The following is a 27,722-nucleotide window of genomic DNA, read 5'->3' on the forward strand; positions in this document are numbered from 1 at the left end:
GGGATTTCACCGCTGCATTTCCGGGGCCAGACCGTACCCTTGGTTTTGGCAAACTTTCCCTGACAAAAGCCAATGTTCTCACCACATAAATACTCTTCGACATTAATAACAACAGCCTATGAGACCAATATCTGTAAAGATGCCAGGCTGCATGCAGACGAGCTGGAAATACCTTGGAGAGTTTCACAAAGATGAGACACAGGGCAATGAAGCTCCGGGAAAGGAGATGGAGCGTGGATTCTTTAAAGAAGGTGGGAGGGAGAATGCAAACGGCTCACACGTTCAAGCCTTTTAAAATGGGACACGTTTGCCTCAAGCCAGCTGAGTAGCTGCAGCCCTGCCTCGTACCCTTCACAGAAGAGCAGCTGTGGACTTAGGCTGAGTCCCCGAGGGCCGATACCTGAGGTGTCACCGCCATCCAGTGGAACCAGGGGGGATGGCCGCTGTGGACGGCCTCAGCCTAAAGTGAGAGGCAGAGGCGACACTCCGTCTATTTCTCAACTGACAGTGAAAGATGAGGGGAAAGTTGTGAGCTTCATTTCATTATCACCCATTTAGTCACAAGGGGATGCCGTTCTGGTTTCCAGCCATCCATCAACTGACGTCACTCAAGGACCAGGCTGGGCTATGTCAGCCCAGGTGGAGACGGGGACTTACAGGAGGGCTTTGAAACACTCTTCTCCAGTAGCATAGCGATCCTCAGATTCCCAAACCTCCAGTCCCTGAGATGTCCCTATTTTAATAAAAGCATTTCATTATGTCCGGAAGACAGAGACCTGAAGTCAGGTTAGCATGGGTGAGGGGACAGGGGTGACAAGTGCTATTTGAATGGGCAGCATTCTTCTGCCACCTGGAAAGTAAAAGAACTCAGTGAGGTGATGATCTACTTGTCCAAACTGTACTTCTTTCTTTTTTTAAATTTTTTAATGTTTTTGGCCATGCCACGTGGCACATGGGATTTTAGTTCCCCAACCAGGGATCGAACCTATACCCCCTGCAGTGCAAGCGTGGAGGCTTAACCACGGGACTGCCAGAGAAGTCCCCAAACTGTATTTCTTGGAGGAGAAACCAATCTCCAGCGATGGGTGCCACTTCCATGCCCTCTCCTGTCTTTTGTTTGTTTGTTTGTTTTTAATTAATTTATTTATTTTTTGGCTGTGTTGGGTCATCGCTGCTGTGCGCAGGCTTTCTCTAGCTGAGGCGAGCAGGGGCTACTTTTCGTTGTGGTGCACAGGTTTCTCATTGCAGTGGATTCTCTTGTTGTGGAACACGGGCTCTAGGCACACAGGCTTCAGTAGTTGTGACACGTGGGCTTAGTAGTTGTGGCTCGCGGGCTCTTGAGCGCAGGCTCAGTAGTTGTGGCACGCGGGCTTAGTTGCTCCGCAGCATGTGGGATCTTCCCGGGCCAGGGCTTGAACCCCTGTCCCTTGCATTGGCGGGCAGATTCTTAACCACTGCGCCACCAGGGAAGCCCCCCTCTCCTGTTTTTGAAGAGGCTTGAGGATGGCCATCATGGGCTACAAAGGCCTGGCACATTCTTTCCTTAGTAAGAAAGCAAATTCACAGTATTTTGTGGCTTTACCTCTCCCTCAGCCCCCTTTGCCTGGTTGACAGGCCAGAGACAGAGAAGGAGAGAAAGGAGGGAAGGAAATACATGTTTCTTGAGTATCCACACTGCAATAGATAATATCCATGAAACGATATTGTTTTCTCTTCAGAACAAACCTCACTGGGTTATGGCCTCTTTGGGAAGACTTGAATGGTCTAGAAGGATCCACATCATCATTTGTAATTCCCCTTTTCAATACAAAGCTGGGCTAATGTGAGTGCGAAATCATATGGGAGACAATCAACTAAATCTCCGTGGAATGTCAATATCCCTAATTCGGCAAGCCATTAATTCCTCTCCAACCTCTCCCCAGAAAACTGGGTTTTCTTTGTGATGAGAAGCCAAGCGTCAGGCTCTTAGGCGGTAACTCCCTAACTCAGCTATAATCTCGTAAAGGTCATTCAGTTTCTGTGCATGGGGATTTCGTTTTTTCTTCTTCACCCAAAAGCGAGTTTCAATTGCCCCGCCCCACAAAGCCGTTTCTGGGATTAAGCAAATGATCATTGTTAGGTACCCTTGTCTTTTCCGAGAGATATTATGAACCAATTCTGTCAAATTAGGGATCTGGATTTATCCCCTCCTACAATCAAACCTCAGATGAAACGAGAAACTGCCTTTGAGGTCTCCTCCCTGTCTGACCCGGGCTGCCAAACCCCATTCCGAAGTTGCCACTCCTCTGTCTCCTGGAGCAAAACCTCAGGTCCATGACCCTTCCCAGCTTCCCCCTCACCTTTGCCACTCACCCCCAAAACTGGGGAACACACACTTGTCGTAGACGTAAGGAGGAGGAAAGAAAGGTCAAGTCCACACCCAGTGGGACTGAACCTTGAACTTCAGCTCCCACGTGAAGATGAGAGCGAGCCTGCAACTCTCCCCGTGTCCGGTGTCCACCGCTCACACTGCCACAGCAACAGTCCAAGAGCTGCCACCACACCTTTATTGCATCTCCAGTGAAGAACAGTGAGTAACTTATTTTACAAGGCACGCTCCCCCGAGTGGACAATACCCACTTCCAGAACGCGGGGGGTGAACACGGTCTGAGGAGCGAGGGGATGGGAGAAGAATCAGTGCTTAGAGCACTGAGCAGAACTTAGAGCAACCCAGTGCCCACATTCTCCTGGCAGAGAGAAACTGGGCTTGTCCATGCTGGTGAGGGCTGGAGGGAGATCTCCCGGTGAAGCACAGGGGGCGGGGAGGTGAGCCTGGGGACCAACGGTGAGTCTGGGAGTGAATTGGCGCTGGGGACCCTGGTTAGGCAGCATCACAGAGGTTAGCAAATTTCGGGTGACTTTTAGCGCCTGCCATCCGGGCATGAAGGGAGGTGTGGGTAAGTTGGCTTCCAGTGTAGCTGTGGGTGGGGTGATCTGAGAGACGGGCCTTTGCTGGTTTGCTCAGATAGGCAGCTCTGCTCTGATTCTCACAGAATCAGCCCACAGTTGGAAAAGTTGGCTTCTGAGGCTGAATGAGCCAGTGTGTGGTCAGATGACCAGAGCCCGAGTCATGTGTAAGATGGCAGGGATGGTTAAGGGCCACCCTGAGTTGCCCGAGACGCCCACTCGAGAGAAGCAGCCTAACTATGGGACAAAGGAAACAACTACAGTGCTGCTGAGGACTGCCGGTCCCGTCGGCCCTCATTAACCCCAGAACAGAAGAACCACGGCTGAAGGCTGCAGGGAGGCGAGGTCTTCCTGTGATGTTCTGTACAGCTTCCTGGGAAGACTCAGGACTCAGCCCGCGTCCCATGAACTCCCCGCTGGCTCTGCTGACTTGCTGTGTTCATCCCACCCTTTGGGACGTGTTAACTGACATCTTTCCTTCCTTCATAGTCACTGTAAGGGCTAACCCGAGACTGGGCCCGCGGAATGGAGAAATCCTTTGGGGAGTTCCGATTCTGAAAAGGAAACACTCGTATTGTTCAACCCACTCCACTTCCCGGCCATTTCCACAGCACTCTGCACTCCAACCTGGGCAGGAGTCTAACTTTCCTTCCCTTCCTCTAAGCCCTCCCCTGCCCTGCACTCCAGTCTCCTGTCCTAATCCCATGAGGCAGATTACAGGAAAGTAGACCCGCGATCCTTTCTAGGCGGCATCTAGGGGCCATCAGAGTGGCAACATCATCTATTCCCAAAGGACAAATGCTCCTGGGTTGCTAACACTGCTGAGGAAAAAAAGAGAAAGAGCTCATTTACCTGCAGCTGGAAATGGGTGGAGTACGGGGCATAGAACGTGTCACCTGTCTCTTCAGTACCTGAAACAGACAATGCAGATTAGGTCAATGTCAGGGTTCCCTCCTTGACAGCCCCCAATTGTGCTCGCCCCAGTTATTTATAAAGCACGATGCTTTATCCCTTTAATTTCCTGTCTCCCTGGTAGATGGTCAGTTTCATGTGGAGGAGACCGTGTCCTCAAGCCCAGGCACAGAGTCAGCCCAAAACTGGTTGAACAAATGAACAACTAGCTACGTATAATCACTAGGGAAATGCTTTCCAAAACCTCTCCAGAGCCCTCCTCATCCTAGGACCACTCCAAAAGCACATCTGACACCCATCTTTTCAGACATAGATCCGGCTGGAGGTGTACCTAGAGAGAATCTCACTGGAGATTTACCCACTTCCTTACCTGCCCAAACAGGGGGGGAAAAAGTCACGATTTTCTTTGTGAAGGGACAGAACCTGTGAGTAATTGTTTTCTATGTATTTAGGGGAAATCAGAGGGATTTTTTTTTTTTTTTCGCCACACCACACAGCATGCGGGATGTTAGTTCCCCGACCAGGGATGGAAGCCATGCCCCTTGCAGTGGAAGTACCGAGTCCTAACCACTGGACCACCAGGGAAGTCCAAAATCAGAGGGATTTAAACTCAGGAACAAACGAGTAAACACATACGCTCATCAGGAATACGATTTAGGGAATTCCCTGGCGGTCCAGTGGCTAGGACTCGGCGCTTTCACTGTCATGGCCTGGGTTCGATCCCCGGTTGGGGAGCTAAGATCCCTCATGCCGCAGGGCACGGCTAAATAAATAAATAAATACAACGTAAAGCAATCCATTTATTTCCCACCAAATTTACCTGTTCAGTTTACTCAATAAATACCTAAACACCTTCTGTCTGTAAGATATTGTGAGGAATAGAAGCATTAATCAGAATGATTCCTGCCCTGAGGGTGCCTCTGGAGAGTCCGGAATATATGACAGCTACACAAATAACTACGCAATGAGACAGACTCTGCTAAGGTCATCTCAAAGGTCTAGAGTTAGGCGGGCGGAGCAAAGACTGAGGGAGACTGGGGAATAGGGACTCTGCAAAAGGGCAAGAATAAGGAGGGACGCGTCAGGCGGAGGACAGACGCTCTTTGAGCCCAGACAAGCAGGCAGGAAATTGCAGGGACTTGGTTTCTTTGAACTGAGAGCACAGCTTCAGGGGTGGTGGGTTCAGGCTGTGAAAAGCCTCATCAAGGATTCAGGAAATGCAGTGGATGCTGGGGCGCCAGTGAGGCGTGTGGGCAGGAAGGGGCGGTGGCCAGAGAAGTATTTTAGGGAGGGGAGGCTGGCAATGGCCAATGGAATGAAGGGAAAGAAGGATTAAAGGAAGGAAGACTAGGGACTTCCCTGGTGGTCCAGTGGGTAAGACCCCAAGCTCGCAATGCAGGGGGCCCAGGTTCCATCCCTGGTTGGGGAACTAGATCCCGCATGGCGCAACTAAAGATCCCATGTGCCGCAACTAAGACCCTGCACAGCCTAAATAAATTAACGAATTAATAATAAGGGAAGGAAGACTAGTTAGGGACCAATAACACAGAGTCCAAGCATGAGGTGACAAGAGTGAGAGTGTCCATTGGGGATTCACAGGAGGGAGTGGGTGGTAAAATCTCCCCTCCGGCCCTCCCCCTCCCTTCACTCTTTCCACCGCGCAGGAGAGGGACCAGGGCTGCAGAGAGAAACACCGGCAAGCTTTGCACTGAAGGCTTCAAGAGCAAAGAAATTTACTAGCTGGAGCTACGAACCTGGCCTTGGAGGTCCCTCACTCCTGTCCCGTACCCACTCCCCTCCCCCGATTAGACCCAGAGGCTGATGTAAACCCAAGAGATCTATAGTTTCTGGCTATCAGTGCAGCCTGGCTGCTCAGGACTCCAGACAAGAGCAAAACTCCCTCCTGTGGGCCACGGATGGGCGATAAAATGTATCTCTTCAGGCTACATCGAAATCCTCAGTAAATTTATAGAGATTCCCACTGGTTTATGATAAAAGAGCTTTCTCCCCACTCTGTGCTCTGTGGTCACTGCACGGCTGGGTTCTGTGCACTCAGATCTACGAAGGCTCCACATTTCTGGAAGGATTGCCTCGTTGACATGTATAAAGAACACTATCTCGCCCACTTGTCTCGGGGAATTTATCTAATCAATCTTTTTCCATTCCTTTGCTCCATCTTCTTTTGATTCAGAGAAATCTACATGGTAGAACATACTAGATGAAGACCACCAAGGCCAGCTTCTAGTTCTACTTGTCTCTAACTAGCTGGATGATGTTTTCTTTTTTAAATTTTTATTTGTTTATTTTTTGGCTGCATCGGGTCTCTGTTGCTGCGTGCGGGCTTTCTCTAGCTGCAGCGAGCAGGGGCTACTCTTCATTGCGGTGTGCGGACTTACTGCGGTGGCTTCTTTTGTTGCGGAGCACGGGCTCTAGGTGCATGGGCTTCTGTAGTTGTGGCACGTGGGCTCTAGAGCGCAGGTTCAGTAGTTGTGACGCACGGGCTTAGTTGCTCCGCGGCATGTGGGATCTTCCCAGACCAGGGCTCGAACCCCTGTCCCCTGCATGAGCAGGTGGATTCTTAACCACTGCGCCACCAGGGAGGTCCCTCTAGCTGGATGATTTTAAGGAAGACCTGAGCCTTGGGGACCTTATCTGTTCTATCGGGAGTATGACCTGATAATCTTGCATGTTCCTTACAGTAATAATATCTTATGGTTCTCCCCCATTTTCCCACAAGGGATTCTCTACCCAGCCCGGCTCTGTACCTTGAGTGATTCCCTCTTGAGAATAAGCTATGTTCTCCACACCATAGTTCTGTTTCATGAGCTGAGGTTTACAGAAAGCATCCTCCACAGGGTAATCCATGGGGTTCCGTTGCTTTGTGAGCAGCTGCAGCTCGGGGGCAATGTAAGCCAACAGGAAAACCCAGCCATTGGCCACCAAGGCTGAACTGAGGATGGTGTCATCCCACTGGGGGCCGGGGGTAGGAACAAAGAGCAGGGTGATCCACGTCACCCAGATGGCAATGGAGAGGAACATAGTGAGGTAGATGTGGGCCCCGTGTCTCTTCCAGCCAGTGAAGGATCCCCGAAAGGTGAAAGAGGCCGTGAAGAAGGTCAGCATCATCAGGAAGAAGACATAGATGAGCAGCATGACAAAGTCCTCGTTGCGCCGAGGAGGAGAAAGCTCGAAGAAGATGTTGACGTTGGTCCTGTTCATGGTGAGGACCACATACTCGATGGCGATGACATCCTGCACCAGACTGAAGCCCAGGGCCAGGCCCAGCATTGCCAGCATGGAGAGGGGCTGCCTCCCTTGGACCAGCTTCGTCAGGTTGAAGGCGTGAACCAGGAGGCAAGAGAAGCAGAGGGCAAAGAGGATGCCGAAGAGGAAGAAGCGTGTGGGCCCCGTGCTGCCGTCAAGGCTGATGATGAAGGCGAAGGGGAGGCCAAAGATCCCCAGCACACCCAGGAGAAAGAGGAACTGGGTGGGGAGCACTTTGCGCCTGTTGGAGTCCTGGACCTTGCAGATGAAAACCAGGAGGGCGATCATGAAGGCCACCGAGGTCACAGCGCCCACCGACGCCAAGGCCTCTAAGACGATACCCCAGGCTGCCTCCTTATCGCAGAGCCTGTAGTACCTGGGGTCCAGGTTCGAGCGGCAACCATCGGGGGCACCTGTGGACATTCTCGTCCTGCAAGAAAGCAAAGTTGCAGGTGGGGGTGAATCTCCCCACAAACTCAGGCACAGAGGACCAAAAACGATTCAGAAACTATCTTGTGTATTTAGCCAGGGTTTTGCCCCTGAACTTACAACGTTAGATCAAGCTACTAGCTGTTCTCCACCTCTCATGGCAAATTCTAAAGGCTGATGAAGGGAAGAAACAATCTCATACCTTCCTCCCCGCAATTTAACTATATTAATATTTACCCTGAAGCCAGAGGGCCCAGGGCTCTGATGAGGTGTTTCAGAGTCACATCTCAAAAAATACGTCACAAATAACTTGCCAGGGTTCCTCATATGTTTGGCTAGTGTTTCCTTAGGAACTGGTGAACGTGGAAATTCGTAACCATAAAGTTAACACTTTGGGAATTCCCTGGCGGTCCAGTGGTTAGCACTCAGTGCTCTCACTGGTGGGGTCCGGGTTAGATCCCTGGTCAGGCAACTAAGATCCCACAAGCAGGGCAGTGTGGCCAGAAAATTTTTACAGTAAACACTTTAAACATAATTTGTCAGTCTCCAGTTTTTTGCCACCTTGGGCCCAGCCTCAGATATTATTTGTAAGCATCCCATTCTCCCATGGACAAGAGGAGTTATCTGAACTGTGGATTTCTCTGCGGAAGGCCAGCCTTCCCCTCTCAGCCGCTGGGTCCTCTTCTTCAGCTCTGATGTCACATATTATTTTCCCTTCTTAATTAAGGTTTGTAAGGATGGCTCTGCTAATCCAGAAAAGCAATGGAAGGGGTCTTCCCTGTCATAGGGTTGGCCACGCGTTGCGGCTTGTTGGATCTTAATTCCCCAGCTAGGGATCGAACCCATGCCCTCGGCAATGAAAGTGTGGAGTCCTAACCACTGGACCGCCAGGGAATTCCCCAGAGTGAGCTCTTAATTAGCTACCTGTAAGGAGGATGGCCTGGATGACACAAAAACAGTGGGTGACCCAACAAAAAATATTACCAATAGCTAATGCTCATTTTTACTATGAATCAGAAACCCTTCTAATCACTTCTCATATATGTATTTATTAGTTTAATTTGATAGCAATCCTATAAGGTAAAAATGATTATCCCTATTTGACAGATGAGGAAACTGAAGCAGGGAGAGATCAAGTTACTTGCCCAACATCACACAGCCAGGAAATGGCAGACGCAGGATTTGAATCCAGGTTACCTGGCTCTAGGTGAGGATCCCTGGTCTTAACTACTATAGGTGCTACCTCTCCAGGGAGTTCTAACTGGCCTTAGAATGCAATCTGAGATATTCCCTCCCCCTTCTTTCCCTCATCAGATGCCCCATAAACCAGCTATTTGTGGTCCTAATTCTACTCTCTTAGTTCAGCCCCATGAAGGATAGGCGCTCCCAGGTGATAGATGATCCACAAAGCAGGTAATCTACTCACCCACTCAGGGATAATGAGAAATCAGCTTGAGGTAGAGCAGCTTACTTCCTATACATCTGTCCTTAATCTCCCAGATCTGCTGCCTTTTTTCCTTCCACAAGTTCCATGTCAATTTTAGACCCAGCTGATTTCCCAAACCCCATGAAATCAAATTCCTTGGGATTCAGGGCACACGTGGGAAGATGAGTTGGGAAATGGGAAGAGAAAGGAGTTTGTATATTTCCTCAAAATGGATGGTTCTCAAATTCCAAAGCCAGTGTCAGATAAGACGTTGAAATTCAGGACCGCTGTGGTTTTAACAGCTTCTCAACAAAACTATAATTGTTTTCTGAATTATATTACTGTTTATAAGTTTCTATGGCACGATTCTTTTTGATTTGTTGTATACTATTTATGCATGTAATCTTTTTTGTTTTCTAGTGTTTCTTTTTCTGATAGGATTGCTCACTCAACAGAGAAATCTTTTGAATTGACTAGAAGACAAATATTGGGGGGGGTGGGGAGCGGGGGCAGAGTTAGAAGAAGGGAAGGCTCATTGAGACCCCCTCCATAGAAAAGCACACGTGAGAGCTCTTGGTCTCTCCTAGTGCCAAATTGGGAGAAAATGTGCATAAAGAAATCGGCAAGAAGAAGACAGCTAGGGTTGAGAAGCAAAACATACCCAGAGTCCTGCCTCTTTCCTTATAGCAGAAAAAACAGCTCAGAATTTCTGCACCACATACCCATAAATGCTTATAAACAAGATTTCTCGGGACCTTCACAGCACTGTAGGCGTGCTGTGATCAACCCAAGACGAAAAAGAACGCCCTCCCCTCCCCTTCCATCCTGTCTCTTCAAAACCAAATCACAAAATATGACACAAATGAACTTATCCATGAGACAGAAACAGACTCACAGACATAAAGAACAGACTTGTGGTTGCCAAGAGGGAGGGGTTGGGGGAGGGATGGATTGGGAGTTTGGGTTAGCTGATGTAAACTATTATATGTAAAATGGATAAACAAGGTCCTACTGCATAACACAGGGAACTATATTCAATACCCTGTAATAAATCACAATGGAAAAGAATTTTTTAAAAAAAGATCAAGGACTTCCCTGTTGGCACAGTGGTTAAGAATCTGCCTGCCAAGGCAGGGGACACGGGTTCGATCCCTGGTCCGGGAAGATCCCACATGCCGCGGAGCAACTAATCCCGTGCGCCACAACTACTGAGCCTGCGTTCTAGAGCCCAAAAGCCACAGCCACTGAAACCCGTGCGCCTAGAGCCCGTGGTCCGCAACAAGAGAAGCCCGTGCACTGCAACGAAGACCCAATGCGGTCAAAAATAAATAAATAAATTTATTAAAAAAAAAAAAAAGATCAAATCACCAAGACAGAGCACAGCGAGGTGGGACACGTAATGAACAATTGCTGGCTGACTCTGCCGAGCAAACAGGCATATCCTCCTCCACGTAGACAGAATTCAAACACTGCTTCCCTTAAAGATGCAAACTATGGGCTACCCTGGTGGTCCAGTGGGTAAGACTCCACTCTCCCAATGCAGGGGTCCCGGGTTCAATCCCTGGTCGAGGAACTGGATCCTACATGCCACAACTAAGAGCCCACATGCAGCAACCAAGAGTTCCCATGCTGCCAACGAAGATCCCACGTGCTGCAACTAAGACCTGGCTCAGCCAAAATAAATAAATAAATTTAAAAATAATAATAATAAATAAAGATGCAAAATCATCTCTTCAGTTCAATGAGATAGTTGTGTCCCAGCATTGTTTTATTCCCATAGACATTAGGAAAAAATTATATATATGTATATGCTACATAACACATACATACATATATGAATGACTATTATGTAGATGCAAGAATTTTATGTGCAGTGTGTTCGAATAAAATAAATAACTTAAATAATTGATGGCTTAAATCCACCTTCCATACTTTGTAATGAAATTTGCCTCTCCAAGCTTAACTTTTTTTTTTTTTTTTGGCCACGTTGGGTGGCATGCAGGATCTTAGTTCCCCGACCAGGGATCGAACTCGTGTACCCTGGAGGGGAAGCGCGAAGTCTTAACCACTGGACCTCCGGGGAAGTCCCTGCAAGCTTCACTTTGCAATATAGCCATTCATTCAACCAGCACCACTATGTGTCAATCATGTCAATCACTCTTCTAGATGCTCAATGGTAAAGGGGGAAACAGACATCAGACATGATCCTTGCTGTAGTAGAAGAAATGGACAGATGGACGTAATCTGCCACCACTGCCACGACCTTCCTGTGGCCTTCCCTGGCCAGGGGTCTGTCACCTGCAGTCCACTCCAGGGAAATGACACCCTGGTCATCCCGACTGCATGCAGAGCCCAGAGCAAAGAGTGGGTTACGTTCCACCTCCCCAGGGCAGTGCAGAATGAGACACAGGAGGAAAAAGAAAGGCAAATGCACTTCAGATACAGGCAACCCCTGAAATACAAGGCCCCCCAAAGTCTGATACACTTGGCCCCGGGTGGAACCGGACAGGGAGAGGGGGCACGCCCCCTTGTCTATGCTGAAGATGCAGAAGAGGAAGAGCTGGGTCTAATTCAAGGGCAGCGTCACAGGGGAAGGGACCAGGATCCAGGATTCTCTTCACTCCCCACCTCCCCACCTCACTCCCTCTCAGATTAATCATAAGGGCAGTGTCCAGCCGGAAAGGTATTTCTCTCACCTCCCTGCCCTTCCCCGGAAACTGCTCCTTCCCCACCCCTCAGGGCTGTGCTGTTTGTCGACAGGTAGTTGTTACCATAATTACCTGATAATTATAAAGGAATCTGAACTTGATGACTGTCAGTCTTGAGAGACTGATGAGGTTTTCACCTAAAGGAAGGTCCTGGTACTGCACAGAGGGATGGTAGGGCAGAGACTTCCTGCTCCCAACTTGGACCTCTAGGCCCTTCCCATCTGTGCAGCTGTGCAGGAAGGGTTTGTGTCTTGGGGCCTCCTGGTGCCCACAGACCAGGGTCCCACACTGTAAGCACATAAGGTAAGGGGTCCCTGGAGAAAGAGGACCAGGCATGGCTTTCTTGACATAAGAGAAGCCATTTTTGGCCTAAGTTGTTTTGTGATCTAAGCCTGGTCACAGTGCTTGCCCACGAACAGGTTTCAGAAATTAATGATCTTTTTTTTTTTTTTTAAGATTTTTTTTTTTGGATGTGGACCATTTTTTAAAAGTCTTTATTGAATTTGTTACCCTATTGCTTCTGTTTTATGTTTTGGTTTTTTGGCCAGGTGGCATGTGGGATCTTAGCACCCCGACCAGGTATCAAACCCGCACCCACTGCATTGGAAGACGAAGTCTTAACCACTGGACCACCAGGGAAGTCCCAGCAATTAATGACCTTAAGGGAACAAAAGAATGCAGAAATAAGCAACTGTGATCAGGCAAGAGAAGTACCAAGAGCAAAGCTAATGGATCAGTTGTAAAGACTCCCAGCTCTGCTCAAACATTAGCCTGAAGTGCTCAACTACCAGATCAACTGGAGTCTAGGGGTGATGGTGTTGACCTTTTCTGACCCTCACGACTTCAGTCAACAAAAGCTTGGACTCTGTGGATGCCTGAGCCCCTTCATGAATACGCATGGAGCCTTGGCTTGAAACTTCCCCAATTTTGCCATTTGGGGAGACATTGCTTTGGGCAAGATCCCTGGTGCTCTCCTTACCTGCTGCAAGTAATAATAAATCCTTCCTTCTCCAGAACTTTGGCTTGCTTGTGTCTTTTGGCTCAACACCCACTAAGAAGTGAATCCAGTTTTCCAAGTAACACCATGAGCAATTGACAGTGGGTATGTAGAGAAGAACCCCACTTCCCCCAATTTCACCTCCACCTCCCACCCCCAATCGTGCAAGGGAGATGGAGAAACAGTCCCTGAATTACCTTTAAAATGCTTTTTTTAAACTAAAAATAGAAATACCATATGACCCAGCTATCCCAATACTGGGCATATACCCTGAGAAAACCATAATTCAGAAAGAGTCATGTACCACTATGTTCATTGCAGCTCTATCTACAATAGCCCAGAGATGGAAGCAACCTAAGTGTCCATCAACAGATGAACGGGTAAAGAAGATGAGGCACATATATACAATGGAATATTACTCGGCCGTAAAAAGAAATGAAATTGAGTTATTTGTAGTGAGGTGGATGGATTAGAGTCTGTCATAGAGAGTGAAGTAAGTCAGAAAGAGAAAAACAAATACCATATGCTAACACATATCTATGGAATCTAAAAAAAAAGAAAAAAATGGTTATGAAGAACCTAGGGGCAGGACAGGAATAAAGACGCAGACGTAGAGAATGGACTTGAGGACACGGGGAGGGGGAAGGGTAAGCTGGGACGAAGTGAGAGAGTGGCATGGACATATATACACTACCAAACGTAAAATAGATAGCTAGTGGGAAGCAGCCGCATAGCACAGGGAGATCAGCTCAGTGCTTTGTGACCACCTAGAGGGGTGGGATAGGGAAGGTGGGGAGGGCGGGAGACACAAGAGGGAAGAGATATCGGATATATGTATATCTATAGCTGACTCACTTTGTTATAAAGCAGAAACTAACACACCATTGTAAAGCAATTATACTCCAATAAAGATGTTAAAAAAAGAATAAATTTTACCAAGATAAAGATAAAAAAAAACATGAAAAAAAAGATGTTTAAAAAAAACACTTTTTTTAATGTTTGTTTTTATTATAGAAAATTTCAAGCATACTCAAAAACAAAGAGAATAGTATAAGGAAGGCCCATCATTTGGTTTCAAAACTTACCACTATTTGGCCAATTTTCCTTCATCTACATCCCCGCCCCACTCACTAGATCATTCTTAATCTAGTGAGAAATCCCAGACATCATTCTATGCATATATGCTTCAATATGTATCTCTAAAAGATAAAACCCTTTAAAACTTAACCCCACTTTAAAAATTAACGATGGGGCTTCCCTGGAGGCGCAGTGGTTGAGAGTCTGCCTGCCGATGCAGGGGACGCGGGTTCGCGCCCCGGTCCGGGAAGATCCCACATGCCGCGGAGCGGCTGGGCCCGTGAGCCATGGCCGCTGAGCCTGCGCGTCCGGAGCCTGTGCTCCGCAACGGGAGAGGCCACAACAGTGAGAGGCCCGTGCACCGCAAAATAAATTTAAAAAAAAATAAAAATAAATTAAAAATTAACGATGACCCTTTAATATCAAATGTCCAGTTAGGGTTCATAGTTCTCAGTTCTCTCAAACGGTTTTTTTTTAAAACTTCTGAGAAAGTAATTTTTTATCTGAGTGACTAATTTTTTTGGAATTATCCTTCCTACTTCACCTCTCCTCCACCCTCTTCCACCTAATTCACCCTCCTCCACCCCTTCCCCAGCATGACAGCGATTTCGCAACGGGTCTGAACTGTCCTAAGCACTTTGAATTTTGTCAGAGAGAAATCAAACTCACCAAACGCACTCACAAGCAGGTCTGCACTAAGGAGGCGCTGGGTCACATAGGGAATGGCCCAGATGAGCCACCAGGAAGGTGGCTGGGGACGAAGGACAGGGTTCTGAGAAGCTGAGGTCTTCTAGCAAGCAGGGTTTGAGGAAGAAAAGGGAAGCATCAGCATTTAGGATTAGAAACCGCCAGGAGCTAAAGCAACAGCCTCAGAGAAGAACCTAAGGGCTGGAGCAGAAGGAGAAAATGAAATGGAACTGGTGGTCATATGGACATCGTATGACCCGAGTAATAACCAGATTCTGGTCCAGTTATGTCTGCTCATAACCAGAGTCAAGGGCAGACAGACCTATGGGAATTCCCTGGTGGTCCAATGCTTAGGGCTCTGCGCCCTCACTGCCGTGGCCCGGGTTCAATCCCTGGTCGAGGAACCAGGATCCCACAAGTTGCAAGGCACAGCAAAGACAAAAAAGGGCAGAGAGACCTAGGGTCCAACCAAGAAAGGACTTGCTCCTACAAAGACCAAACGGGGGGGCAGCCCTGGCCGCGGCTGGGCTCCTGTCTAAGTGACCCCAGGTGTCTTCTCTAGCATGGATTCTGAGCAAGCAGAGTCACTAAGCAGAGGGATTTACTGGAATCCAGTCATTCACTCCCACTCACTTCCCTGATTGACTAAACCCTGCACTCTGGAGGGAGATGGTGAGGTTTCAGCGTGTGCAGCCTCTGGCCTGAGACACGACAAAGGACTTTGAGTCATGAGGGTGAGACCCTCTTCACTTATTACAGCAGCTGAGCCAACTACCGCCGTCCAATAATCCACCAACACCCACAACCAAGACCCTGACATCCCTCAGCACTGCCTTAAGCCCTTTTCAGGTGAGCCAAGGCATGACAGAAAGGTTAAAAAAACAAAAACGAAGGAGGGAGGAAAGGGAGAGGGAAAGGAGAAAGAAGAACCAGAAACCGGGGCTGAGGGGGAGGGGAGGACAGGGAAGGAGGGAGTCGCTGCGCTCAATTCCCAGCCCTGTGACTCCGCCCCTTTAGGAAAAAGGGGTTTCAGCGGCCTCTGTGTGCGGACACCTCCAAAGCAGGGCTGGGTGCTGAACGAGGGGGTCTGAGCCCATGTCCAGTTCCTCTGTTCATCCCTCCAGGGAACTCCTTGTAGACAATTTCCAAATCACTTTCTCCCTCCCCCTCATCCTCCTTCCTGCCCCATTTCCTGTCATTAAAAGAATATGTGCTGCAAACTCCTAACCAAACCCCAGACCAGGGCTGGAGGTGAGATTGAAGGGTCTGAGTAGGGGCTGGGCTCAAGACGCAGGGTGAACGCTCACCTGCCAGACAGAGCCACAGGGGTGCTAGAGCAGGACTGGCCCTAGACTGGCCTTGACACACAGCACTGACTGGGATGCAGGGACAAATTCCAGCATGTGAAGGGTCTCTCAGCTTCTCCTTTGCAACCTCTGAGACTCCTCTTTCCCCAGAGAGGTGGGGAGGTGTCTGGAGTTACTTACGTCCAGACCTAGTAGGTTTTCGAGCTGACTGTATGCGGCCCACCCCAGATTATCTGAGCAGGAATTACCCGCGACCCTGAATCTTGCCCAGAGCTGATCTTATGTTCCTCCTTATGAGATCTGTCTCCTTCTGTCATCTAAAAAGAAGAAGACGATACATGTATAACTGATTCACTTTGCTGCACACCTGAAACTAACACAACACTGTAAATCAACTATATCCAATAAAAAAATATTTTTAATAAAAAGAAGAAGAAGAAGAGGACGATACTGACCTCTTAGGACAACTGCCTGCAGAATGATACCAAATAACTCAAGTGTTTGTTAAAGCTGGGCCTTCACACCATCCCGAGCCAGGCAAATTGGCAATTTTCTAGCATTTTAATTTTCTCTCTATTCTTGGAATTGCCACATTCAATCAGTAGCAATAACAATAGTCACAATACAAGTATGATTAAAACTAATGACAACTACTGTCACATACTGAGTCCTCTTACGAGCCAGGCTCGATGCTGAGTGTTTATGTGTGTTCACTCATTTACATGCTTTTACATCTATTTTCTTATTTAATATTCCTACAACCCATTTTATAGGTGATAAGACTGACTCTTGGAGAGATGAAGTTACACATCCAGTGTGAATTAGTTAGGAAGGATATCCCTTTATGAGTAGTCTTAATTAGAATTTAATCTTTTGTTTCACCTCTAAATCACTATTATGCTCTCTGAAGCTTTTCTCCCTGACTCCAGCTTCACTCTATTTTTTTTTTTTTTTGAAATTGAAGTATAGTTGATTTACAATGCTGTGTTAGGTCCTGGTGTACAGCAAAGTGATTCAGTTATACAAATGTATATATTCTTTTTCATATTCTTTTCCATTATGGTTTATTACAGTATATTGAATATAGTTCCCTGTGCTATACAATAGGACCTTGTTGTTTATCCATTCTCTGTATAATAGTTTGCATCTGCTAACCCCAAACTCCCAATCCATCCCTCCCTCACACCCCTCCCCTTGGCAACCACAAGTCTGTTCAAGCCTCTCTCTATTTAAACCACATCCAAGAAGTCTCCAAAATAAGCAATCCTGCATTTGGTCAATCTCTCCGCATTTGCTGTGGTAAGTATACAAATCATGCAGACCCGCAGACAGAAGGTGTGGCCGCTGCCCCTAGGAGCGCCAACAGAGTCACACTGATATACAAATAAGGCTTGCAGAGTGCGCAGGAATGCTGAGGGCACACGGAAAACAGTGACCCACTCTACCTAAAGTGTTAAAAAATAAAGAAAGAAAGGCTTTAGAGAGGAGACCAGGGGGAGATGAGGCCTGAAAGATGGGCAGGGAATGGTGGGAGATTTTAAGAAGGTAGAACCAAATGGAGCTTAGAAATACAGGCTCGTGAGGAGAGATATCCAGTTTAACTTTGTTAAATCTAAGATGAATTGGGAGGACTTCCCTGGCAGTTCAGTGGTTAAGACTCCACGCCTCCACCACAGGGGGCACGAGTTCGATCCCTGGTCGGGGAACTAAGATCTTTTTTTTTTGCGGTACGCGGGCCTCTCACTGTTGTGGCCCCTCCTGCTGCAGAGCACAGGCTCCAGACGCACAGGCCCAACGGCCATGGCTCACGGGCCCAGCCGCTCCGCGGCATGTGGGATCCTCCCGGACCGGGGCACGAACCCATGTCCCCTGCATCGGTAGGCGGGCTCTCAACCACTGCGCCACCAGGGAAGCCCCTAAGATCTTTTTTTAAATTGAAGTATAGTTGATTTACAATGTTGGGTTAGTTTCACGTGTACAGCTAGGTGATTCAGTTATAAATATATTCATTCTTTTTTAGATTCTTTTCTCATATAGGTTATCACAGAGTATTGAGTAGAATTCCCTGTGCTATACAGTAGGGCCTTGTTGGTTTTCTATCTCATATATAGTGAGGGGTGTGTGTGTGTTCATGCCAGATTATGCCCTCTTTTTACAGTGGAGGAAACAGAGGAACAGAGACATTAAATAACTTGCCCAAGATCACCTGGCTCTTAGAAGCCAGGCTCCTGGGAGTTCCCTGGTGACTCAGTGGTTAGGACTCAGCACTTTCACCGCCACGGCCCGGGTTCAATCCCTGGTCAGGGAACTGAGATCCCACAAGCCGAGTGGCACGGCCAAAAAAAATTTTAAATAAAAAATAAATAAAAGCCAGGCGCCACGACACCAGATTGTGCTGACCCTGCGTGCTTGAACATGTGAGTCTGAGGCTCAGGAGAGGTTTGGGCTATGAGCACAGATGGGGGGTCACGGGCTCATAGCAGGTGTCGGAAGGCTTTGGAGGAGACCAGATCATACAGGGAGCCTGCACGGCAGCAAGAGAGCCAAAGACAGAACCCTGGGACACCGTCTCATGGAAGCAGGAGTCAGCAAAGGTTGTTCAAAAGAAATTGCCAGGGTTAGTACAAGAAATAAGCCCGGCTGGTTTCCTAGAAGTCAAGGAGCAGTTTCCCAAAGAGTGGTTGATGGAGTTAAATGCTACAAGGGCAGCAAAGAAGAGAAGGCATGGGAAGGAATCTTTGGGTTTAGCAATTTAAAAGCATAGCGAAAGAAAAATAAATAAATAATTAAAAGCATATTAATTAAATGCATAATTAAAAGCATATTAATTAAAAGCATATCATATTAATCATATTAATTAAAAGCGTATCAGCGCCTTTTTGTCTGTTACAACAGATTCGGCCTCAATGTGAGCTTCAAGGCTTTTCTCCAACTGGTCCTCCCACCCACTTTTTCCTGGTTTCCTAACTCCCCTCCCCACATCTGTGCAAGGTAAGCAAAACTTCCAAGAGTATTTTCTATCTGGAAGGGAACTGGGGCTCATCTAAGACCCTCTCTTACAAAGTCGCTCTTTCCCTCAACACATGCATTATTCTCCTTGCCAGAAAGACCCTTCTCCTAGTCACAATTCATGTACCATGTTTCGTAGAAACTTGACCCAAAACTTACCTCTACCGTGAGGGGTTTTTAATTATTAGTCCCATCTCATTCTAAATTTGTAGATCTCTTCGTAGTTTTTACAATTAAGTATTTCTCGGTGCTCAAGTTTTTCCATATATATGTCATATATTATACATTAATATCAGTGCTAACTCGCCTATCAGATAACAATCTTCTTAAGGAAATAGAGCAAGTCTTCTATTTGTTGGTATCTCCCTATGTGCTCTGCACAGTGGTTGTTGAGCAAATGTTTTGGACTAAAACTGAGCGTGACTATAACTCAAAGCAAGTTATTCATTAGCAAGTATGAGTAATGGGGAGGAAGAATTTGGGGAGCTGAATATGTGCTGATGCTAACCCTTATATTTTTATCTGGCTGAGCTCTAAGATGAGGCTGGAGTCCCACAGAAATTTCTCTGCCCTAGGTGAAGGATTAGCTGTAAATGGAAAGTGTCTACAGGGAAATGTCCAGGATCCCCTCTTCTGGGTAAGCCATCCGTGTTCTGATGACATAAAAGTCTGAGTTGAATTTCTATGTAGTAACTGGGAGAAAATAAATCCTCATTCCACCACAGGCAGATATAAACAAGTATAACAACAGTGTTCATCCCAGTTTATTCACTTTTGGAGGCATTACCATCTTCCTCTGTTCTAAACAGTGCATGTGAACTTTAGATAAATTACTGAAATATAAAATAAAATACTTGAAATCCCCTTTTTTAACTTAAGATTTTGAGTGAAACTACTAAATCTCTTAGGCCCAGAATTTTAAGATATGAAATTTCCAGGAAATAGGTGGATAAAGTGAAGGCCTCTACTGGTATACCACCTCAAAGCTCTCAAAGACACCTTCTTTCAAGTATTTTATTTCAACATATGAAGGTAACATATTTATGTTCCCAAGCTAAACTTATCTCTCCTTACAAGCCTTTATTTCTAAACCCTGAGAATGGTACTACCATACACTCAGTGTATCTAAAAATACAATATAGACTATCTAATGTGGGGGAAGATAGAGAGAGCAGACCACATGGCCAAAAATTAGATGACAATAGCAAGCAACTATTATTAAAATAATTGTAAATTGTAATTTTTTATTTTGAAAAGACTAAATTAAACCATATTATACCTATAAGAACCTCACCTAAAACAACGAGATTCAGAAAAGTTGAAAGCAAAAGAAAGGAAAAAATGAAAATAAGTGCAAAAAAAGGAACAATAACAGATATGTTTATTTAGCAAGTATTATGTATCAGGTACAAAGTTAAATAATAGCTTGCTTAAGGTAAGAAAATTAAGTAAGAGTTGAGTTATTAATATCACACAAAGTTTAGTCAAGACAAAAATCTATTATATTGACCTAAAAGCTTTTTTAATAGTAATTAAGAATACTCCACATTGAAGATACAACCATCATAAACTTTTATGCACTGAATAATACAGCACCAAAATACCTAAAACAAAAGCTACCAGAAATACAAGGAGAAATCAAAAGAAATACTATAGTTACAGAAACTTTAATACTTCTTTATCAGTCTTCAGCAGATGAAATAGAAAAAGCAAATAGTAATATGGTAAATTTTTATAAATGTTCTATGGATCCTTTAATATGCCCTATCTTCATATTTTATTAGATCTCTACTATTAATCATGTAATTCAGATCCTCTATATCTGTGATCAGCAAACATTTTTTGTAAAGGACCAGATAAGGAACTTAGAAAATGGCTTTGCAGGCCATTTGTTTGCAGCTGAGAGCAGTCATAGATGATACACAGACAATGAGCATAACTGAGTTCCAATAAAACTTTATTTACAAAAACAGACTGTGGGAAGTGTTTAGGCAGGAATGTAGTTTACCAGCCCTCTCTATATGATTTCTTTTATAGAAGTGGTCATGGAATGTTTATAAAAACAGCATATTCTAGACCACACCAAAAAAAAAAAAGCCTGAAATAAGAAATGTACAGGAATAATGCACAGAAATGTATATAATCTGACCACAGGCAATAAAAATAGGAATATAAGTAGAAGCAAAAACACCAAACTACTCAGAAAATTTGAGACTCCTCAAGCAAAATTATTATTCGATTCATTGTTTTTAAAGGCCCTATCATACCAACACATCATTTCCTACCCATTTCCTCAGCTCAGTCTGTGGATTTTTAAATAGCAGTGGACCTGAAGACAAACCCCCAGAATGAGAATAAAATCACAGTCAAAACTCTTCTTCACGCCCTCTTACCTTCAATTCCCACTAAGGAGTGGAATACAAAGAAGCAGACTCCAATGAGGACGCCCAAAGAGACACATACAGATAGAGACCGGCTAGAATCTCAGCCCTGGGAAGGAGCTGGGGGCCTTTCCAAGACCCCTTAGGAGGAACTCAAGGCCCAGCCCAGGCCTCCTCACAGCTACATGGCCTGCAGAGCTGGGATGAGAAATCAGGCTTCCTGACTCAAGGCTCAGAGCGCTTCCCTGGAATGTTAGCTCGTTCTGAGTTCCGCTCATTCCCATCTGTCTTTGGAGCACCCACCTACCTCTCCACACCCCAGAGCAGCCTCTTTCCTGGGTGACACCTCTGCTGGCCCTCCTTCCCCGCCCCCCTCCATTTCTTCCCTCTCCTAGGAGAAGCCAGCACACAGACCGGAGGGCGGAGTTCTGACCCCCGCTATCCTCACCCCTCCCCAGGCCCCTCCTATCTGAAGTGGCTCAAGTATTCCCCTTCAGGAATGAGCCCACAGGCCTGGCTGATTCAACCAAACCCTTCAACAGGTGTGGCGTTTACAAAACCCTCAGAGGCAAAAATCAATCTGGAAAGAAGTCAAGAATGGAAAGTCCTTCAGATTCCTCGAACCGGAGCTGCTTCCCCTTCCTTCCCCCATAGATGTTTAAGGGACCATCTTGGACAGTTTGGGCCCATTCCCAAGTCCCATCTGGTGGGTGCCTGAAAGTGGGCTATTACTGGACATTCAACCCAGGGGATCCAGAGCAATTCAAGGGACAGCAGAGGAGGGAATGCTGCAGAGCTGAGGGCCACACTCACGTCAAGAGAAGGGACGGCTTCTAGAATCTACTTCCCAAAATTCAGAAGGGCACACTTGTCGTGGAAGGACAAAATAAATGGACACTTTACAGTACCTGGGGAAAGTAGCAGCGGTCACCATCTCCCTCTTCCTGCGCACCCACGCAATTCCCTGCCATTCCTCTAATATCTTCCTCCTACTTTTCTCTTCCCCTAGACTGACCCCAGAACTGCTCACCTGCTGGGCCAGGATTCCACCTACTCAGTTTGTTCAATGTGGCTGAGCAGAAACTATTTATCCTGATTATCTTTTTGCTCTCTGCCTCTTAGCCTGGGAATGGGATGGGGGTGTGGGATCTAAATTGAATTAAACTACAGGAATTCCTTTCCTGGGATTATTTTTTGCTCCGAGCCAGCTGCAGTCCATTATCAGGGTTTCTTTCCTCTTGTATCCCCCCTCCCAGCGCCGCTCTCCCACCCCACCGCGCGTTCCCCTCCCCCCGGAGGATTTCAATCCCGAGGCCGGGCGCGTTCTGTGCTCAGTGCGCCTCACTTACCCTGGTACCTTGGCTTTGGCGAGCGAACTTGGCGCTGCTTCCCGCGCACAGAGGCAGCACAGGAGCCCCTCGGTGCTAGCGGAGCCCGCGGGCAGCAATCCCGCCCTCCCGGCGCGGAGCAGTTATAAAGGCGGCTGTCGCCGGCGGGAGGAGGGAGAGAAGGGGTGAGCAGAGGCACAAGGGGCGGGGGAGGGTCAGGGTGGGGTGGGGTAGAGGACACGCCTATTCCAGTTCCACGGTACCGCTTGCTGTTATGAAAATAAAGTCCAAAAGCCGCCTGACGTCAGCAGCACAGCCACCCTTGAAGTAGGTGGTAGTGGTGATGGGAGGGGCCACCCAAGGCACCCAACCCGCCCCACCCCGCGCACCAGCAGCTCAGGACGTCCCAGGGCGGGGGGTGGGGGGGGTAAAGAAAGGGGTCAGAGGGGACTGCTCAGTATCCGTCCTTCCTGCTGTCACCTCCAGGAGGGAGCCACACCTGCCCTTGCTCCGGGCACTCCTGTGCGCCCAGGGCAAGGGCTAGACAGCTTGCAGTGCCTGGGGCCCCTGGGAAGCTAGGCCCGGGACAGGAGGAGCTGGCCACCCTCTCGGATCTCCTCAGCCAAGGCAGGTGAAGCCAAGGAAAGCCTCCTTCCTGGGCCCAGAGTCAGCTCTGCAGTTCCGCCGGTCAGAGCTGCCCCCAGACAGGCACCGTGAAGGCTGCCCCAGTGCAGAGAGATGGGGAGATGTTTCCCTCTCTACTTTCCTACCTCTCTTAAAGCCTTGATGATGCAGGTGGAGGAGAATGTGGGTGCCAGATAAAATTATGAAATCAAGGAATTTGCCGTTGGTGTCTGGTTCCCCCTCCCTCCGCTGCCCACTCCTTGGCCATGATCAAGCCAGTGCCACTGAAACCTGTCTTTATTGACTTGTCAGACAATCCCTGAGTGGCTGCCTCCCGGGTGCTGGCCTCAGGCAAGGCCCTACCCCACTGCCTGGCAGGAGGGCGCTGCGTGCTTTTAAGGTGCTGTTTAGTTAGCACATTGGTCAGCTACCTGGGATACTATGCATATAAAGAACGGGGAGGCCTAGGGCTCCCCGGCTTTCTCCTCACGTCTCCTCACACCCCAAGTTTCCAGTCTTTTTAAAGGTGACTTTTTGGAGACAGTGCCTCCACCTTTGTTAGGTTTTTATTTCTCTCTCTCAAGAAACCACAGCCAATGTCTTAAGTCCTGGAACACTTCCCTTGAGGCCTGCAGCTCAAGTCCACAGGCTCCTCTCCCAGGCTCCTAGGCGTGCATGTGCCTGTGTGTGTGCCTGTGTGTGTGTGTGTGTGTGTGTGTGTGTGTGTGTGATTGTCAGGGACTGGAAATGACGGTTCTTTTTAGTGTGTGCCATCTGCTAAATCAGGTCTCCTCTCTTGACCAGTTTTCTCATCTGTTGAATGAGGAAGTTGAACTAATTCAGCCTTGTCCCATAGATATGTCATTCAAGCCGCGAGGGTCAGCCACATGTGTAATTTAAACTTTCTAGCAGCCACATTAAAAGAAATAAAAAGAAACAGGAGGAATTAATTTTCATGATGTATTTTACATAACTCAAGAGACCCCAGACATTATCATTTCAACATGTAATCAATATTTTTAAAAATATTAATGAGCTACTTTACATTCTTTTCTTTTCAAACTACATCCTCAAATGCCCAGTATGTGTTTTATGCTTTCAGCCCTGACCAGATTGGACCAGCCACAGTTCAAGTGCTCAAAAGCCCTGGACCAGCCGTTTCTGAGGGCTCTTCGGGCACTGGCATTTTAGGGGTCTGGATCACCAAGGCTAGGGTGAGGTTCATGACATCAAGAAAAAAATATCAGGGCTTCCCTGGTGGCGCAGTGGTTGAGAGTCCGCCTGCCGATGCAGGGGACGCGGGTTTGTGCCCGGGTCCAGGAAGATCCCACATGCTGCAGAGCGGCTGGGCCCGTGAGCCATGGCCACTGAGCCTGCGCGTCCGGAGCCTGTGCTCCGCAACGGGAGAGGCCACAGCGGTGAGAGGCCCACGTAACGCAAAAAAAAAAAAAGAAAAAAAGATGTCAAACTGGAGGAGGGAGTGAAAGCAGAGGGCTCATCACTTTGGGGATCTGCCCCACATCCCCCTACCTCCAATGTCCACAAGAAACTCGGGGAAACCTAGTGAGAAAGGGGTGCATGTGTTTTGTTTCTCCTGTTGCTGCCCCTTCCCTAGTGCCGGCTGGCAGGCGGGCTGGCGGGTCCAGGGCTGCGTGCAGGACAGCTTTATGGGGTTGCGTTTTGAAGCCCTGCCCTTGGTCGCCTGTGCCTATGAGTGTCCGCCTTTCTGTTGACTTCAGATTCCCCACCTTGTCCTCTTAGCACTCTCCCTTCTACCCTCCTTTTAACCTTTCCTCCTCCCATCCCTTTATCAGTAGCCAGCCCAGTGCCAAGCCAGGACTGGGGTGAGGCACTCAGGGCACAACATTTAAGGTGACACTAACATAGCCCTGAGAGTGGGCGCCCTCTTAAAATCTGAGCCCGGGGTGCCTTGCGCTGCCCCAGAATCCTTGTGGGTCCAGCTGTCTGAGAGGTGGGGTAGGGCTGGGAGGTAGACTGAGGAGGGTGGGGTAGCTGAGTAATTGTGAGACGCCCCCAAGGAAGACAGGGAGGGACCCAGTAGCTGAAATAATTCATTTGCTGATGGTCCAGAGAACAAGGTTGAGGCCCTTGGAAATCAGTGAGAGAAAGACCATAAGGGGAGTCTGGAGACCCAGGTACAATCCAACTCAAGTCCTCCTCCTCTGAGTGTTACCTGGCTTCGAGTGACAGGTGGCATTGTTGAGGGACACAGAAGGGAAGCTCAAGTGACTGGAAATGAGAAGAGAGAGGCTCACAATAAGGGCGCTTGTTCCAGAGGCTGGAGAGCACCTTCATTCAGCTGCAAGGCCGGCAGAGGTCACTTTCCATGAGGAGGGGCCTGGGTCTGCCTCCCTCTGGGAGCCCCAGAACCAATCCTCGCTGACGCTTCCCTCTCCCGCCCAACTGTCGCCGCCAGGACCCCATCCTTGATTGCAGGACTGAACCGGGAATGCGACGGCTCTCCCAGTGCCCTGGTGCTCTGACCCCTTCACCAAGGCCACCTCAGCATCTGGGGCTGTAGAACCTCAGGGCAGGGGCTGCCCCTTTCTCTCCCCACACTTCCTCACCAGCAAAATGGAAGGTGCCACCTGCCTGCCCCCCGCCCCCCCACCTCCATGAAATCCCACTTAAGAAGCGCAGTGGACTTCCCTGGTGGTGCAGTGGATAAGACTCTGAGCTCCCAATGCAGGGGGCCCAGGTTCGATCCGTGGTCAGGGAACTAGATCCCACATGCATGCCACAACTGAGAGTTCTCATGCCACAACTAAGGAGCCCATGTGCTACAACTAAGGAGCCGGCAAGCCACAGCTAAGACCCAGTGCAACCACATAAATAAATAAATATTTTTTAAAAAATAAATAAGCCTGCTCCCTTGGGAAACCTGTAAGCAAGCGGACCCTTGTGGAAGCGCCAGGTGAGGTTGAAGTGGCCTTTTAAAACAAAAAAAAAAGGAAACATCTGAGGAATTCCCTGGCGGTCCAGCGGCTAAGACTCCGATTTTCCACTGCAGAGGGCACGGGCGGATCCCTGGTCAGGGAATCCCACATGCCATGCCACGAGGCACAGCCAAAAAAAAAAAAAGAAGCATCTGAGTTGGAGGAGAAAAACACAGGGTAATTTTATGTCCTCAGGTCATTACACTCATGGAATGGAGGGGATCACTGAACCTCAGCTCCGGCCAGCTTCCTGCTAATCGTGGCTTCTCCACCCAATTACTAAACTGAACCGGAAGCAGCTGAGAGCCAACTACACACCAAGCATTGCGGGGAATGTAACACATGTATGAGAAAGAGGCTACTCTGTCTCTACGCCTGAAAGGAATCTCAATGTTTTTTACAGCCATTTAGCAGCTGAGGATGAACTTCTATATAACATGCTAGGGACTCATAAGCAAACTGCCTTGAAGGAGCTCAGTCTGGAGGAGAGATGGATGTAACGAAACAAATGTATGCATTGTGTTACATGTTATGCTGAAGGCAGGAACACACGGGGCCACAGCTGGGCATGAAAGGCCGCAGCGTTCAGGGTAGCCCTCCCCCGGGGGGTGAGGCTTCCAGGAGGAGTAAGTTTTTCAGCTAGAACAGCAGGAGGGCGAGTGACAGCCTGGAGGGCCTTCCAGGCTGAGAGGACAGACTTTGCAAAGGCACAGAGGTTGTGACAGCCCTGCCCATCAGTACAGCGTGGACACCGAGTGTGGACAGCGGGAGATGAAACCGGACAAGTAGACAGTGGCCAGCTGGAGTGTGGAGTCCCAGACTCATCCTGGAAGCAGAAGGGCACTGCAGCAGGAAGCAGGTGGCCCACCTGACCTTTGAGAATGTGTGAGATGAGCAGCCCCTCCGGCGACCGGTGTCTTTTTTTATTTCTTGGCCGCTCTGCATGGCATGCGGCATGTGGGAGCTTAGTTCCCCGACTCTGCAATGGATGCGTGGATTCTTATCCAACGGACCGCCAGGGAAGTCCCAGCAACCGGTGTCCTTATAAGAAGAGGACACGGAGAGATGCACAGGCACAGATGAGGCAGAGACCCAGGGGAGGAGGCCACAGGAAGGCAGAGGCAGAGACTGGAGTTATGCTGCCACCAGCCAAGGAGCACCAAGGATGGACGACAGCCACCAGAAGCTTCTCCCTCAGAGCTCCAGAAGGAACCAGCCCTGCCCGCATCTGGGCTCCAGAGTTCCAGCTTCCAGAACCCTGAGAGAGTAAACTTCTGTTGTTCTGGTCTGACATACTTCATTACACAGCCCTGGGAAAGTAAAACACTCTGAAGTGGAGATGATTTTGCATCAACCAGCAGGTCCTGGGAGCTGCTGAGAAGAGCCCGCCTAGCGCAGCAGGAGTCCCAGGCCTTCATCCTGACATGGCCTTGGTTCCATCCTCCCACCTCCAGGAGGTGGAAGCAAAGAAGTGGAACACACAGAGGGTAAACACGTGTAGCACGGGAGACACAACACTTGAGGCCCTGGCGTGCAGCCTGTGGGGAACCTGAGCTTGCAGTCAGCACGCTGGCCGAACACCAGCCCTGCCTGTCCCTGCCTGTCCTCTGCCTCTTGTGGTCGGGCCATTAAAAATGCTGGGGTTACAGCTCACACTTGCCCACCTGTTC

The 27,722-nt window shown here is 48.3% G+C and overlaps 1 protein-coding gene across 2 annotated transcripts; it reads right to left on the minus strand.

Annotated features, from left to right (window-relative positions):
• Positions 1 to 2,525: 2,525 nt before the first annotated feature.
• Positions 2,526 to 22,835, minus strand: GPRC5A (G protein-coupled receptor class C group 5 member A). Of its 2 annotated transcripts, none has more exons than XM_032644113.1 (4): positions 22,493 to 22,835; positions 6,624 to 7,552; positions 3,799 to 3,857; positions 2,526 to 3,500 (listed from the first exon to the last, which is right to left on the minus strand). In XM_032644113.1, exons 2-4 carry the CDS (start codon positions 7,543 to 7,545, stop codon positions 3,408 to 3,410), a joined length of 1,074 nt encoding a protein of 357 aa, XP_032500004.1. In that variant the 5' UTR covers positions 7,546 to 7,552; positions 22,493 to 22,835; the 3' UTR covers positions 2,526 to 3,407. The 2 variants fall into 2 exon arrangements, with proteins under 2 accessions (XP_032500004.1, XP_032500005.1); XM_032644114.1 differs by lacking the exon at positions 22,493 to 22,835 and adding an exon at positions 21,451 to 21,478.
• Positions 22,836 to 27,722: the final 4,887 nt, after the last annotated feature.

The sequence above is a fragment of the Phocoena sinus genome, chromosome 10, assembly GCF_008692025.1.
Source record: "Phocoena sinus isolate mPhoSin1 chromosome 10, mPhoSin1.pri, whole genome shotgun sequence".
Classification (NCBI taxonomy): Eukaryota; Metazoa; Chordata; class Mammalia; order Artiodactyla; family Phocoenidae; genus Phocoena; species Phocoena sinus.

Bases quoted from the DNA above. Each gene is read 5' to 3' on its own strand.
- GPRC5A (XM_032644113.1), bottom strand. From the start codon at position 7,545: ATGTCCACAGGTGCCCCCGATGGTTGCCGCTCGAACCTGGACCCCAGG. The intron at 3,858-6,623 runs GTACAGAGCCGG...TGTCTGTTTCAG, and splicing joins TCAAGAGGGAATCACTCAAG to GTACTGAAGAGACAGGTGAC. The intron at 3,501-3,798 runs GTAAATGAGCTC...TTTCCTTTTCAG, and splicing joins CCACCCATTTCCAGCTGCAG to AATCGGAACTCCCCAAAGGA.